Source organism: Saccopteryx leptura, chromosome 12 (genome assembly GCF_036850995.1).
Source record: "Saccopteryx leptura isolate mSacLep1 chromosome 12, mSacLep1_pri_phased_curated, whole genome shotgun sequence".
Taxonomy (NCBI): Eukaryota; Metazoa; Chordata; class Mammalia; order Chiroptera; family Emballonuridae; genus Saccopteryx; species Saccopteryx leptura.
The window spans coordinates 4,422,142-4,437,501 of record NC_089514.1 but is presented as its reverse complement, the minus strand read 5'-3'; the positions used below and the strand labels follow the sequence as shown (position 1 = coordinate 4,437,501).

General features: G+C 56.5%; 1 protein-coding gene across 3 annotated transcripts in view; it reads left to right on the top strand.

The window, feature by feature from the left end:
• Nucleotides 1-15,360, top strand: part of ZNF277 (zinc finger protein 277) — an 80,154-nt gene that overhangs the window by 63,736 nt on the left and 1,058 nt on the right. For all 3 annotated transcript variants that reach the window (XM_066354076.1, XM_066354075.1, XM_066354077.1), the window contains 7 exons: nt 545-636; nt 1,382-1,492; nt 3,305-3,437; nt 11,017-11,084; nt 12,503-12,599; nt 13,605-13,647; nt 14,505-14,679. In XM_066354076.1, coding sequence (XP_066210173.1) covers nt 545-636; nt 1,382-1,492; nt 3,305-3,437; nt 11,017-11,084; nt 12,503-12,599; nt 13,605-13,647; nt 14,505-14,679 — 719 coding nt within the window. The remainder of the gene's footprint in view (nt 1-544; nt 637-1,381; nt 1,493-3,304; nt 3,438-11,016; nt 11,085-12,502; nt 12,600-13,604; nt 13,648-14,504; nt 14,680-15,360) is intronic.

Genomic DNA, 15,360 nt, shown 5'->3' with positions numbered 1-15,360 from the left:
ACCAGAGCCATTCTAGTGCCTGAGGCAGAGGCCACAGAGCCATCCTCAGCGCCCGGGCCAACTTTGCTCCAGTGGAGCCTTGGCTGCGGGAGGGGAAGAGGGAGACAGAGAGGAAGGAGAGGGGGGAGGGGGGAGAAGCAGATGGGCGCCTCTCCTGTGTGCCCTGGCCGGGAATCGAACCCGGGACTCCTGCACGCCAGGCCGACGCTCTACCACTGAGCCATCCGGCCAGGGCCACATTTCTGTTTTTGAAGGAGGGAGAGGGCGAGATGACGAACAAGGACGGGAAAGGCCGGCAGGGACAGGCGTGGAGAGCCTGCCCACTGCTCCCTACACCGCTGTCCGGCAGAGAGTCTGGGCACTCACCAGGCTGGACTTGGGTCTCCAGTGCAGGTGGAGCGGAGAAACCTGAAATCTCGTCCGCAGCCTGGGCCCCCCACCCCTGTGCTCCGGCCCCCGCTCCTCCCATCCAGACTAGCCATGTCTCACTAGCTACCTGTGCTCTTATCAAAGATGACACCAGACACCCGTTTCTCCTCCCCAGGAAGGAATTCTGGAGCAGCAGCAGCGAGAAAGGGAGGACGAGAGCTTCCACGGCGTCTGCATGTTCTGCAGCGAGGAGTTCCTCGGAAACAGGTCGGCCGTCACGCGTGTCTTCAAACGTGACTCTCCCGGGGAGCGCTCATCAGAACATCTGCACTGGTTACATAAATTAGTGCTGTGGGTCCACTCACGACCCTTGTATGTCATCAGCAGTAATTTTTTGAACATGCCGAACATCAAAGATGAACTCCCGTTGCTCTAAGCACAGTGGGGAAATAAATTTTTCAAATGTCAGAACTAGATTCTTGTTTGATGTTGTAAAACTTTCTTAATTGGCCGAGAGGCAAAAGCTCTGAGAGCAAACGACTGCAGACGCACTGTCCTGCGTTAACTGGTTAACTCGAAACTTCTAGCACCGTTGGTGTTTTACTGCTGAAAGGGGGGGGGGGGTCACTCTATGTCTGATCCCAGCTCGTGGCGGGTCGTGTCTGTCTGGGTAGCGGTCTCTTCCCCTCCCCCACGATGAACTGGAAAAGTAGGCAAAGCGCAGTTTATTGAATCGCTGAAAGGACAGGGACCCAGTCCCCCTGTAGAGGGTGAACCCGTCCAGCCCCGGGCAGGGAAAGGAGCGTGGGGTCCCTGTGAAGAACTGACATCCGATGTGTGGCTGACGTGCTCTGGGACACGCCTTCACAGCCCACGTGCGTGTCTGAGCGACCGACCCTTCCTTGCCTGTGGCTGTCAGCCGTGTTGCTTCTCATCATGCAGAGGCGATGGCTGGCCTGATTGGTTCCTAGGTGATTTATAAATACAACAAATTGCTCCACTTCCTCCCCAGATCTGTGCTCTTGAACCACATGGCCAGGGAGCACGCTTTCAACATCGGGCTGCCAGACAACATCGTGAACTGCCGTGAATTTCTGCGCACCTTACAGAGAAAGCTCGACAAGTAAGTCCTTTGTCAGACACAACCTGGAGCTATTCCTCCTGGACTCTTGTACATTTTTTTAAATTAATTGACTGTTCAGAAGTAACAAAAGAAATGAATTTTTTTTTTTTCATTTTTCATGGTGGAGTTGCATTTTGTATGACATTCCTCATTTTGGAGCAGGTCGTATGGCTTCTCATGTTTCTAAATACACATGCCGTGTGCCCACACGACGCACGTACCCTGTACGGCGTGTTCGACATGGTGTGGGAAGCACTCAGCGTCCGGCAGGAGCGAGGGGAGGTCGGAACCGCTGCGCGTGTCCCTGCGTGCCCCCACACGCGGATTTTCCCAGAAAGCGCTACTCCGAGTTCCGGGTTTATCATTTCTGTACTTTTCACTATAAATCTGTACACAGGTAGTAAAGTAAGTGTACCGTCACACTGTGGCACGCTTTTCCACTTCCTGTGACCTAGAAGACGCTGTGTGCACTGCACTCTGCGTCTCCGTCACCCACGTTGGGCCCCGTAACGCCACGCCCACAGCTGCCCGCTGCCCGCTGGGCTGTCTGGAGCTGACTTTGTAGAAACGAGGATGGAAATTCTCCAGGTGACCGAAGTGGCTTTCAAACATCTATACACCTTCCTTTCTCAGAAGGGGACCAAGATTTTTTTTTAATCAAAACCTAATTTTCTTTATTTCAGTGTTATACTAAAGAAAGTGGCATCTTAGCCCCCCCATGGTCAAAAGACATCAAGTGATACAGATCAGTTATAAAAAGTTCTGACTTCATATTCGGTATCAATACTACGTGACAACAGATCCCTTCACTCTCTTATTAAATGACACTGTGTTTGTAAAATAATACCAGCACATCCCTCACAGGCCCATTGCTCATACACTGTTTACTATGAGAGACTACAGTTATTTCTTCTGTGGCATAAGGAATTTTTGTAAGGGTGTTCAGTAGAGATGAAGAAAAAAAAACTCAAGATGGCGACAACACCTGACTTCAAGCATTTGAGGGTTTTCGTGTAGATGAGACGAGTTCTCTCAACCCCACAGAGGAGAACTGATGACCGCTGGGTAGCAGTTACAGGGTATCGGCTGCGATGCTCAGTATGAGATAGACGTTTCCTTAGTAATTTGCTCGGAACTGGTCCCCGCCGCCTCAGTAGGTAATGAGCTCCCCGGCAGTGGGAATATTCGAGCAGAGGGACGTGGGAGTTATAGGGTAACAGCTGCCATTTATTGAGCTCTTTCTGTGCGCTGGGTGTGTTACTCATCATGTATAAGTTACGCATCTATACATATATTTCGTTCATGTATGTAGAAATTAAGTAAGCATAAATAAAAGTTATAAAAATTCTCTGAAACTGTAGGTGTCATCTTCAGGCTAGAGGTCAGAGCAGAACGACCACACAGGGCAGGGAACTGACCAGTCGCACAGAGAGCTGGTCCCAGAGCCAGAACTCGGACCCTGCCAGTCCGCTGCACCTGGTGGACGCGGCCAGCGCTGGTTAGCATTATAATGTTTTGAAGGACATGCCTACCTTTACATTCTCAGAACAGGCAATTGGATTGGTAAACCGTCACAATATTTGGATATCAGCTATCGTTGTCAGGGTTTTAACTAATAGCCAACTTAGCCAACTTGAAAATAAACATGCATCCTACAGAGCTAAATAAATAAAGTGGGGGCGGGGGCTTTGACAAGAATGCCGCGTCCCGTTTGACGATTCTGTAGGACCCAAGATGGAGAAGTAGGATTCGATCATGACAAAGCCCACTGGCAGAGGCTTGCCTCGTTGACCATCGTGTTAACTCCCTCAGCCTGCAGTGCTTGTACTGTGAGAAGACCTTCAGGGACAAGAGCACGCTCAAAGATCACATGAGGAAAAAGCAGCACCGTAGGATCAACCCTAAGAACAGCGAATATGACCAGTTTTATGTCATCAATTATTTGGTAAGTCTTTTCTCTACCGCATCTAAAATGTGATTGCATTTCCACAAACAAAAATCTAATTGAGGACCATCTCGTATTTAAACAAGCAATTAGTACAAAGGTCAAAATGTAATTGAGGGCCACTTCAAAAGCAGTGACTAGCTTTAAAATGGTTAGTTGATTTGATTTGCCAGTTGTTTATGTAGTAAAGATGTCCTGTCTCTGGACCTCACAGTGATCGTGACTGAAAAAATAAACACAAAGCACTCTCCCCACTGATAATATCATGTCACCTGGGAGCCAGAGGTTCTACATTCTGTTCCAAATATATCTGTGGACCTCTGGCTGTGCTACATGCTAGGCTAGATAGTTCTTTAAAAAAAGTCAATCTCGGCCCTGGCCGGATGGCTCAGTGGATGAAGTGTCATCCCAGCTCACTGCGGTCTCAGGTTCGATCCTTGGTCAGGGCACATACAAGATGCAATCAATCAATGAGTGCACAACTAAATGGAAAAGCAAGTTGATGCTTTTCTCCCTCTCTCTCTCTCTCCTCTTCCCCTCTTTTTCTGAAATCAATCTTTTCACTCTTCCCTCATTAAAAAATCCTCCCCTTCCGAACCCCACAAAAGGTTATCTTTATTATTCTCTTGTGCCAGTTTATTTTTAATGGAAATTGTAGCGACACCAAGTCATGGAAGTCGTGTCACTAGGCAAGAGGGTTTTTATGTGTTTGGCTCGCAGGACGGACTGACGAGGCCACAGAGCTAAGGGTTCTCGGTGCAATGAACGGTCTCCTTCCCAGAAACCCCAGTCCCATGCCCTGGCCCCTGGGGGTGACAGTTCCTTTTGCTTAAGGAAAGGTATTCAGTACAAGGTGTATGTTGTTAGGGGCACTGGAAATGTACGAGGGGGATTATGATTGACGGAATGACTATGGCCCCTGCCCCAATCTGCTGATGGGGGGGGGGGTATACATAACAAATCAGGAAGACTGCTACTTGTGTGAAGAGAGGGGTTAAGTAGCTCTCCGGTGGGACTGGGAGAAAGGTGGGGGACTCTGTGTCTGACGCTTTCCTTAAGCAAATGGAAATTGGGGGTTTTTTCTTCTCACCGAATGAATTGGAATTCAAACCCATTGGCCACAGAAGACATAACTGTTACAATCATCCATTTGATCTTTTGGACAAAAACAAGCACATCCTGAGTGATGTTAGAAATCTCTGCTCTAGGGTAGAGTCTTGTCTGTTCCAACTAATCCTGGTGGTGCTGAGACAATTCCGCTGGGAGCAGGGTCGGCGTCTGTTTGGAGACGGCCTGTGAGAGAAGCCACCGTGCGCCCGATGTCTTACAACGAGCTGAGGGCCGAGGCAGGTGGAGTACCTCTCTAACTCGCAGTCATGACTTCCTGGGCCCAGGCGGCTCCAGGGCCCTGCCCGCCCCACCGGGAGGGACCTCAGGGTTAGCTCCAAGAGGCGTTCAGTTGCTGCAGAAAGCTGAGGAAGCAGCTTCCCCGGGGGCCCTGGGGCTCCTCCACGCCGCTCCTCAGGAGCTCGGACCAGCGGACAGTGTGCAGCTAGAGCTGTTTGTCCTCAGGAGGAGGTGTCGCGGGGACCCCACTCAGGTTCGGCTGGCACTTCGATCAGTCTGGTGCCTCGTCCCCCGGGCAGCAAGCGGCACGACTGTCAAACCCGAAATGGTCTGCGAGGCCAGCTGTCCCTGGGTGGACGTTCTGCAGTCTGCTGCCCGCAGATGCCCAGTGTGATGGGCGTGAGCCACGGCCCAGAGCAGTGCTTTGAGGGGCTGCCGGCTGTAACAGCTGTATGAAGTGGAAATTCGCTCGCTGCAGGGTGATGCCGATGGGTGCATCTGCTAGGTGCCGGGCGCGCGGCCTCACCGCCTTCCTGTGGCCCAGGCTCCCACACCGTCTGCTGTACGGTGAGAAGACAGGGCGCAGACACGGGCTGATCTTCCCGAGGTTCCACGGCTGCAGCGAGCTACCCACCTCCCTGTGCCTCAGTGTCCTCCCCTTCTTCTCACTTCTACAAGTGACGTCACACAGGGCCTGCCTCTCACTCTTGGGATTGGAGTTTTGGCCCAGTGATGGTCACGAGTTCAGAATGATCTCTTCGCCCTTCCTTGCCCGTCCTCTGTGGTGACAAACTGGAAAGTGAGCCCAGGTCAAAGCGAGGCTGACGTCCACCGGCTCTGTGCGCACTCGGACCCACAAGCCTACCTCTGAGCCCTGTGTGCTTTGTTGCCGGGGTAATTAGCCCACAATAAGAATGATTCCTCTAAAAACCTAAAATGTGTTATGATGCTTTTCCATCTCGGAAATGATGTAAACTTAACCTTTGAAAAGGATTAAAGAAGCTAAAAGTCTCTAAAGATTATCAGTGTCCTAAATTAGAGGAGAGCTTACCACAGGTAGCAGCCTTAGTGACATCCTAGGAGTCCTGCTGAAAATAGCAGGTGCAGGAGCCTGGCCCGTGGTGGCTCAGCGGAGGGAGCGTCAGCCGGAACGCTGAGGCCGCCAGTTCGAAACCCCGGGCATGCCCGGTCAAGGCACAGAGAAGCAAGGGCTGCGAGCTGAGGCTTCCGCTCCCCCTCCCTCTCTCTCTCCTCTCGAACACAAAACAAGAACAAGAGCTGCAGGAACACAGAAAATGAGCATGTGAAAGACCTTCAAATATTGGGACTGTGGGGCTAGAGAAAAATGAGAGCCAAGGGCTTCTCAGCATCATTTCAGTTTTTATACCTACCCCACTAATGGAGCTATTTACTAGGAAGAACGGCTTCTTCTAAGTTTCCTTAAGCAGTGAACAGTGACATTCTTTTCTGTTAAGAAGACAGAAAGGCCTGACCAGACGGTGGCGCAGTGGATAGAGCGTCGGACTGGGAGGTGGAGGACCCAGGTTCGAGACCTCAAGGTTGCCAGCTTGAGCACGGGCTCATCTGGTTTGAGCAAGGCTCACCAGCTTGGACCCAAGGTCGCTGGCTTGAGCAAGGGGTTACTCGGTCTGCTGAAGGCCCACGGTCAAGGCACATATGAGAAAGCAATCAATGAACAACTAAGGTGCCACCATGAAGAATTGATGTTTCTCATCTCTCTCCCTTCCTGTGTCTGTCCCTCTCTCTGACTCTGTCTCTGACACACACACACACACACACAAAGACAGAAAGACTTCCATGAGCGCGTGGCCATGGCCAGAGATGGGGGCCCTGTGTATGTGACCCCAGGGTCTGCACACCCAGTCTCGTCCTCTTCTCTGCAGAAACGGTCTCGTCGGCTTCCGACGTTACAGACATGTGAGTGCCTGCCAGGTGCCGAGTGCCGGGTGCTGGTGGGAGAGAGAGGAAAGGGCCGCAGGCAGGTGGCTGGTTTGGCTCACTCGGGGCTTGTAGACGGTGCGGGAGACGGACGTGTGAGCGCAACGGTCGGCACCCCTGGCCGTGGCATGCAGTGTGGGCCACCTGGCCCTTCCCGGGGCACCTGGACATCTGCACGCTGTCACCCCCCCTTCGGGCGGGCCCCTGGGCCAGCAGTGACAGGAGAGCCTGGGATGCCAGCGGTCACTGCAGCGGGAGGGCCAAGGGACAAGGCAGCGTTGGGCTCTCCTCTGAGCTCAGCAAGGTGACAGCTTCCTTCCTCCTTCTCAGGTGAGGTCATCTCCATGTCTAGTAGGTCATGTCGGGTTTTCATCATCGTAACAGACCTGCAGACCCGTCAGCCTCTGCAGGGTCTAGGCCACCCACTCGGGTCTTGCTTGTTTTCTCACAAGCGGAGGGGCTGGGTGGGTGGTGCCGGCGGTCACGGGCCAGGGTCCAGCAGCTGCACTCGGACACTGGCCTGGGGGGGCGGGCCCGGATGGCTTAGCACCGCCCCACCCCACCCGCTTTGGTCTGTGTTCCCAAGGGGTCATGTTTCCGCCTGAGCTTTTCTAAAGGGTCTATTTTTATAGCGATTTCATCCTTCTTTGATTTAATTTTTTTATTCCTAACGTACACATAGCCATTTGTCACAAAATAGGCTCTTAACCTTTTTTTCATTGTTTAGATATCTTAACCTTTTTTTCATTGCTTAGTTATAGCTCTCTCTGATGAAATGATTTACATTTTAGCGCTGCCTGCCGTGGGTTTTGTGAGCACATAGTGTGTGTGCACAGAGTGCGCGGGCGGAGGGTGCCGCAGAAGGGAGCGTGTTTCCCGAGGGGCGTGTTTCCCGAGGGGGGAGGGTGCCGCGGGAGGGAGCGTGTTTCCCGAGGGGGGAGGGTGCCGCAGGAGGGAGCGTGTTTCCCGAGGGGCGGAGGGTGCTGGGGAATGGAGCGTGTTTCCCGAGGGCGGAGGGTGCTGGGGAATGGAGCGTGTTTCCCGAGGGCGGAGGGTGCTGGGGAATGGAGCGTGTTTCCCGAGGAGCGTGTTTCCCGAGGGGCGGAGGGTGCCGCGGGAGGGAGCCTGTTTCCTGAGTGTTCTCCACCCGCTCACGACCAGAAGCGTCCCACGCAGGGGCCTGAGGGGGCGTGCCTTCCAAACTTTGGTTTTTTTGCCTTCTTCGCCTTCCCGACATGATTCATTAGCAGGCACGGAGTCTTAATTAGAGAGTCATGTGCTTGGCTGTTTTTCTCTCTGGGTCTTGTTCCTGTAATAAATCACTTATTGAACTGGACCGGAGCAGGACTCTCTCGGACAGTCCGGGCCCTGTCACAGGCAGATCCCTGCTTTCCTGACGCACTGGGGGGCAGAGCCCCGTCTCCCTGCAGGGGTGAACCGTCCGGGCCCGGGCCTACACAGCCCCGTGTGAGGGACCAAACTCAGGGAACCTGGCACAGCAGTGCCTTCACTCTGGGCTCAGAGTGCTTGTTGAGGAGCAACACTGCCCACAGCACTAAGAGTGGCCCATCCTTGAGTAACATCCTTTTTATCATTATTACTGATGTTAGAGAGACAGGAGAGAGGGAGAGAGAGAGGAGCATTCATTTGTTGTTCCACTCAGTCGTGCATTTATTGGTCTCTTCCCATAAATGCCCCGACTGGGGATCGAACCTGCATGCAACCTTGGTGTCTCAGGACGACACTGCAAACGACTGAGCTAATCAGCCAGCCCCTTGAGTCCAAGTCCAGAGAGATCAAGCAGTGCGTGAAAGATGTAACTCATCACCAACGCTCCGGTTAACGAGGGCCCTGTGGGCCGTGTGAAGGCCGCTCCCGGTGTCCGTAATGAGGTCCGGACACTTCAGGACCCTGGGAAGTGCATTAGAGTCTAAATTAACTGCCTCTCACGACGTGAGGGTAAACTCTGTGTGTCTGAGTTTATGCAACATTTAGCTGATAGATAATGACGGCTTCCAAACCTCTCATTAAGTTGATGAATGATAGATTTTCTTTTTTCCCCTAAATCAAAATGGCACTTTGTAGTTCTTTGTTTTTAGCTAAATAAATAGATACCTTTGAGGAAAAAATGTTCATAATTGAGTGCATTTTGGTTGTGTGTTTTCAAAAGAAGGCTCTGGGACAGGGACGTCTGTCTTCGCAGCAGAATGCGTTGGGCTTGACCGTTAGTTACCGCAGTTCAGCTGCGGGAAAGGGTGCCCTCCGTGTCCCTGCCTGTGTGTTGGTGCCCCGTGTGCCTCTGTGGGCGCAGGGGGAGGAACGAACCTCTCAGGGGAGGCAGGAGAAGGGATGGGCCCAAAGGAACCGTTCCTGCGTCCGACTCCACAGAGCTGTGCTGAGGGCGGGGCTGCCCTTGCCAGACGCGGCCCTGAAGGGCGCCCTGTCCGGGAGCCGTGGGGGACTGGAGGGGACCAGAGGGAACTGGAGGGGACCAGAGGGGACCGGAGGGGACCAGAGGGGCCTGGAGGAGGGGACTGGAGGGGACAGGAGGGGACTGGAGGGGACCAGAGGGGACCGGAGGGGACCAGAGGGGCCTGGAGGAGGGGACTGGAGGGGACAGGAGGGGACTGGAGGGGACCAGAGGGGCCTGGAGGAGGGGACTGGAGGGGACAGGAGGGGACTGGAGGAGGGGACTGGAGGGGACCAGAGGGGCCTGGAGGAGGGGACTGGAGGGGACAGGAGGGGACTGGAGGAGGGGACTGGAGGGGACCAGAGGGGCCTGGAGGAGGGGACTGGAGGAGGGGACTGGAGGGGACCAGAGGGGCCTGGAGGAGGGGACTGGAGGGGACAGGAGGGGACTGGAGGAGGGGACTGGAGGGGACCAGAGGGGCCTGGAGGAGGGGACTGGAGGGGACAGGAGGGGACTGGAGGAGGGGACTGGAGGGGACAGGAGGGGCCTGGAGGAGGGGACTGGAGGGGACAGGAGGGGACTGGAGGGGACAGGAGGGGACTGGAGGAGGGGACTGGAGGGGACAGGAGGGGACTGGAGGGGACAGGAGGGGACTGGAGGAGGGGACTGGAGGGGACTGGAGGGGACAGGAGGGGACTGGAGGAGGGGACTGGAGGGGACAGGAGGGGCCTGGAGGAGGGGACTGGAGGGGACCAGAGGGGACTGGAGGGGACCAGAGGGGCCTGGAGGAGGGGACTGGAGGGGACAGGAGGAGGGGACTGGAGGGGACCGGAGGGGACTGGAGGGGCCTGGAGGAGGGGACTGGAGGGGACAGGAGGGGCCTGGAGGGGACCGGAGGGAACCGGAGGGGACCAGAGGGGACTGGAGGGGCCTGTGCAGCTGAGTGCCTCCCGTTGCTCAGTGCCACGTGCTTCATGCACACGGACAAACTCGCGTAAGCTTCTCTCAGAAGCCTGCTGAGACAGGACCTAAAGTGGTATCAAGCAGGCAGGACCTAAAGTGGTATCAAATTTGTACACTTCTTTTGTTACATTCAGTTTTAAAAAGGGGATGGGGGGTGCTTGGCTCTAGAAACGCGACAGGGAACGAAGGCCAGGCCCTCTGGGGGGAGACAGCCAGCAGGAAACAGACACGGGGTGCCAGGGAGAGACCAGGGCTTTGAAGGAAAATAAGGCGTCGCAGAGGAATAAAAAGGGACTTGGAAGAGGGCGGCTGTGGTGGACACACAGAGACCCAGACGGGCTGACCACACAGACACGTGAGTGAGCCTTGTCCCAGGCAGGTGACGCAGCCAGGGCAGAAGGGGCTGGGTGGGCGTGAGCTGGCCGTGCTGGGGGGACAGCAGAAGGACCCCCCTGGCTCGGCACACTGAGCAGCCGTGTGGGACGGGGACCCAGAGGGAGCTGGGGACACAGAGAGGGAGCCGGGCCGGGAGCCAGGGTTTCCCTCCGTGTGTGAGACGCCCCGGGAGGGGTTATCCCAACAGGGAAGGGACGCCTCCCCTGGCCCTGCAGCTGGGAGTGTCAGGGTCTCCGTCCAGAACTGCTGGTCCCCAGAACAGTCCAATGTGCATCCAGGGTTGAGAAACGCTGACTTACTGACATCAGAGAGAAAGGATCTGAAAGGGTCCCGCTTCTCCACAAAGAAGATTTTGAAGCATTTTAGGATACACGTATCCTTATGTTCAGAATAACCCTTTTAACATATCCTGCTAGGATGCTTTTCAGACTGCTGAGCGTGGGGTTGCTTGCCGGGTTCTGTGTCTGCTCCCCACCCCCTCTGATGCCTGTTCTTCCGACGCAGGAGCTGGGGAAGTCGTGGGAACAGGTGCAGTCGGAGGACGACCGGGAGCTGCTGGAGCCCCAGGAAGAGTAAGCCTGCACCGCCTCCCCCTGGTCACGGTGTGGTGAGCGGGGGCCGCGCTTTAGTTTGGTTACAGTGTCACCCTGACGAGAGAGAGTAAAAGGACAGCCTTCTCTCTAAGCTGTGCTGTGTCCCTCATGCGGCACAGCAAACACGTGAAGTCAGGGGATTGACCGAGAGTCACGGAAGCAGCTGTCATTCCAGCGCTACGTAGAGTGTGGCCCTGGGAGCTGCCCATTGTCTGCTGACCGCTGACCGCTGACCGCACCGGTGACCTGCAACTCAGGGAAACACCCTCCAGGGGGCTCTGCGGACTCGGTCGGCCCCAGCCTTGAGCTGATGTGCTCTCTGACCTCTCCGTGCGGCGGCCTGTCGCTGGAGTGGAGAAGGGGCCTGGGTTGGAGTTACCCTGGTTCTGGGTTCAGCCCCATGATGACTGCCGTGCACAGCAGGGCTTCTCGGCGGGAAGCGTCAGCCTGGGAAGGGTCCCCCACCTGGCGGGCCCCAGCCCCAGCCCCCCTCAGTCAGTGCTGCCCGGCCTGCTCTCTCCTGGGCCCTGCGCCCCAGCCCCCCTCGGTCAGTGCAGCCCGGCCTGCTCTCTCCTGGGCCCTGCGCCCCAGCCCCCCTCGGTCAGTGCAGCCCGACCTGCTCTCTCCTGGGCCCTGCGCCCCAGCCTCCCTCGGTCAGTGCAGCCGGCCTGCTCTCTCCTGCGCCCTGCGCCCCAGCTCCCCTCGGTCAGTGCTGCCCGGCCTGCTCTCTCCTGGGCCCTGCGCCCCAGCTCCCCTCGGTCAGTGCAGCCCGGCCTGCTCTCTCCTGGGCCCTGCGCCCCAGCTCCCTCGGTCAGTGCAGCCCGGCCTGCTCTCTCCTGGGGTTTCTGTTTTCCTGGTTTAGGAATGACCAGAAGTCGGCAGTATTTCAAAAAATAAATGCAAGGAGAGGGGGGGTTTCTGTATGCTTTTTGGGGTTCTCTATCACTCTACCACCAGGTTGAACACTCGCCCCATTTCATACGATCGCTGGTTCCCATGTGAGATGCTCAGCTTGCCTTTTTAAAACGCACCCTCAGTCACACGGAAGCACGCACCCAGCCTGGCCCTCACGCGCATGCACCCTGCCATAGCCGTCAGCAGGAGCACCCCACCCCCACCACGTCTCCCGTGCACATAACACCTGCCCATCTCAGAGGTCACCGCACTGGTCCTGTAGCAGGCACCTGCTCGCGAGACCGCAGCAGCCTGGACCGCTATTTGTACCAACCCCATGGTGCTGCTCTGAGCTGCAGAAGCTGCCTCCACTGTCGGAAGCTGACGTGACAGTCTCTACAGAAGTGTCAGAGTTGGGTGGGGCCGGGGGGGGGGTGCCGCAGCCCCGCGTGGTGTCCACCCTCCCGACCCAGGGACCACACTGCCCTTCTCTGTTGTCACAGGGACTGGTCCGGCTGGGAGGAGCACCCCGTTCGTGCCGTCTGTCTGTTCTGTGAAAAGCAGGCGGACACCATCGAGAAGCTGTGTGTCCACATGCAGGTGAGCTGCTTCCGTGCGCTTGAGCTGTGTCCTTCTGAAGGAACGCAGACAGTGCCTGCAGCCAGCGGCTCGGGGGGACCGTGCTGCGGCTCCAGGTGGAGGGAAGCCTTCCCACCGTGCGGGCACGCTCCCCACCCACCGCTGTGCCGCAGCTGCTGCTGGGCCCTGCCGCCATCGCCGCGCCCTCCTCAGACGCCGTTCTTGTTCGGCACAGTGAGGATGGGGACGGTGCTGGCATGGCCGTGGGCAGCTGCCCTGTGAAGGCAGAGGACCCGCTCCCCTGAACCGCCTGCCACCAGGGTGTGTGCAGTGTCCAGGGGAACATTTCACATTTAACACGGCGTCCCAGTGTCTCAGAACTGGAAGGAGCCCGAGTGTCCCTGCCCCCTGCAGGGGCTCCGTTTGCAGCACCCTTGACCGGGGCCACACCCTCTGCCGGTCCCTTCAGTGTGACGACTCTCGTGGTGGTCCCACCCGCCCTGCCTGTGGTGCCACACTGAAGAATGCCCCCCAGGGGGTCAGATGGTCTTTATTCTCCGTGAGCCTGTAACCCAGGTGGGCAGTTACAGGGGTGGAACAGAATAAAATAAGCCTCTGCATCATAAAAAAAAAAATGTAACGTGTTTTATGGGAAGAAGCTCGCCAGCTTACACAGTATATTATTCAGCAGCATCAGGTGACAGGCAGAACCCGTGACATTCCCTCTGTGCAGCAGAGAACCGGCTGCACAGCTCTCGGCCGGACAGGACGTGTCGCCGGACCGCGGAGGGCACGCGGAGTGGGCTGTAGGGGCTCTGGGCACACGCTGGACTGGCTCCCGCGTCTTGCCGATCGACATGCTTGTGTGGACGTGGGCAGTGGCCAGATTAGGGAGACTTCGGAAGGGCAGGACGGTGACCCGGGACGGGGGTCCCCGTTGTCCCACCTCCAGAGAGAACGCTGTTTCTCAGTCAGCTGAGAGGTCAGACGTCTGTGCGCTCACAGATTGTCCATTCCTTCTTTCAGGACGCACACAGATTCGACCTCCTCAAAATCAAGGCAGAACTTGGTGAGTTTGGTTCGGACGCTGGGCTTCTGCCTGCCCTCCCGTGAACACACGTGTGTTCTGCAGTCGTGATGAGGGGTCACGGCCCCCCTGTGCGCCCGCTGCCTGAGGCCGGGAGGGGACACGGCCGTGCGAACTTGACAGTCGGATGTGGGGTTTGTTTTCAGAGCCCCTCTCTCTCTTCCCTACATACGTGACTGCTGGTAACACGCAAGTTCACGGTTAATACCTGTCAGGAGGTCACCGTGCAGCCGCCGCCCTCACTGGCTGCGCCACAGGGCCTCCGGGGGGCAGCGCGTTTCAGGCAGCGGGCGATGCAGAAAGAACACCTGGCCCCCAGCTCGGGGCAGCCAGGTCCGTCATTATAGACGCGCCCAGTGCCTCATTCTCCCCCGTACGGACCTGCTAACGGGTCCAAGCACACGTGAGTTCAGGGACCCTTCCCCAGACCCCGGGGTGCGTTCCTCACCTGGCCGCTCTTATACACGTGTGCACACATGTGCATGTAATGAGCTCAGTCGTCAGCAGACGGGCTCTGGAGCCACCAGCCTCGGCTCCCGTCCCTGCCGACCCCTTCCTTGCTGTGTGACCTGGGACAGGTTGATAATGTGTATCTGCTGTGGAGGTGAGGCTACTCCCCTGTGACGGGGCTTGGCAGGGGCTGGACAGGCCAGCAGCGGACAGTGGTCAGACAAGGCCAGCACGGGAGCGTTGAGTCGCTGTGGCTGCGTCTTGTGACGCGTCGTGACGGCGCTCTCTTCAGATCCGTGCATAAGACAAGTGGATCCCTTTAAAAATGACAGCAGCGCAGCAGCGGGCCGCCCAGTTGTCCGATGACGCGGTACGCTTCCGTTTTTCAGGATTAAATTTCTATCAGCAAGTGAAGCTGGTCAACTTCATCCGGAGGCAGGTTTACCAGCGTCGGTGCTACGGCTGCCGCAGGAGGTTCGCGTCCAGAGCCGACCTCCGGGCGCACATGGAGGAAGCCCAGCACGCGCCCCTGCTCCCGGACAGGCGGACGTGGGACCAGCCGGAGTGAGTACCGCTGGGCCCTGCGCGCGCTGCCCCGCCCCGCCCCCGCTCACCCCTTACCTCTGCCCTTCAGTGAAGCAGATACGTGCTTGTGGTAAAAAAAAAAAAAAAAGCGGAAATCTTCAGAAACCTGTTTTTAAAGTAATCCCCCACATCACAAAGGTAACGAGCCATTTCAGGTTTTGTGCTGTGGAGACAGGTATGTATGTCAATAGATGCAGAAGTATAGATTTTTTAACCTATATTTTGTTAACAAAATTTTGTAAATATCTTTTCCTATCTAATTGACACCCACTGTATTATTTTTAATGGGTGCCGAATATCCCACTGGATGAATATAGCCTGATTTGTCTGATGTCACCTTTTGCTCTTGTAGTGACACAGTGAAGAGCCAGGTGCTTCATGTGGGTAAACCAGGAATCACTGTGCAGAGTCTGCCGTTTCGCAGCCCGGCTCAGGAAGCAGAGGGGCCAGGCACCTGCTGCAGCATGGTCAGACCTCGGCCAGCCCTGGCCGGTCCAGCCTCCTGGGCTGGGTCTCACGTTGCTCTGGACGGCCTCGGTGGAGGTGCCCCGACCGGCTGGGGGGCTCTGGCAGCTTGGAGGTTCCTCTGTTCTCGGGGATGCTGAATCAGATCCCCCGAATACACTAGCCAGAAAGCTCTAGCTTTTCCTCTTTAAAACT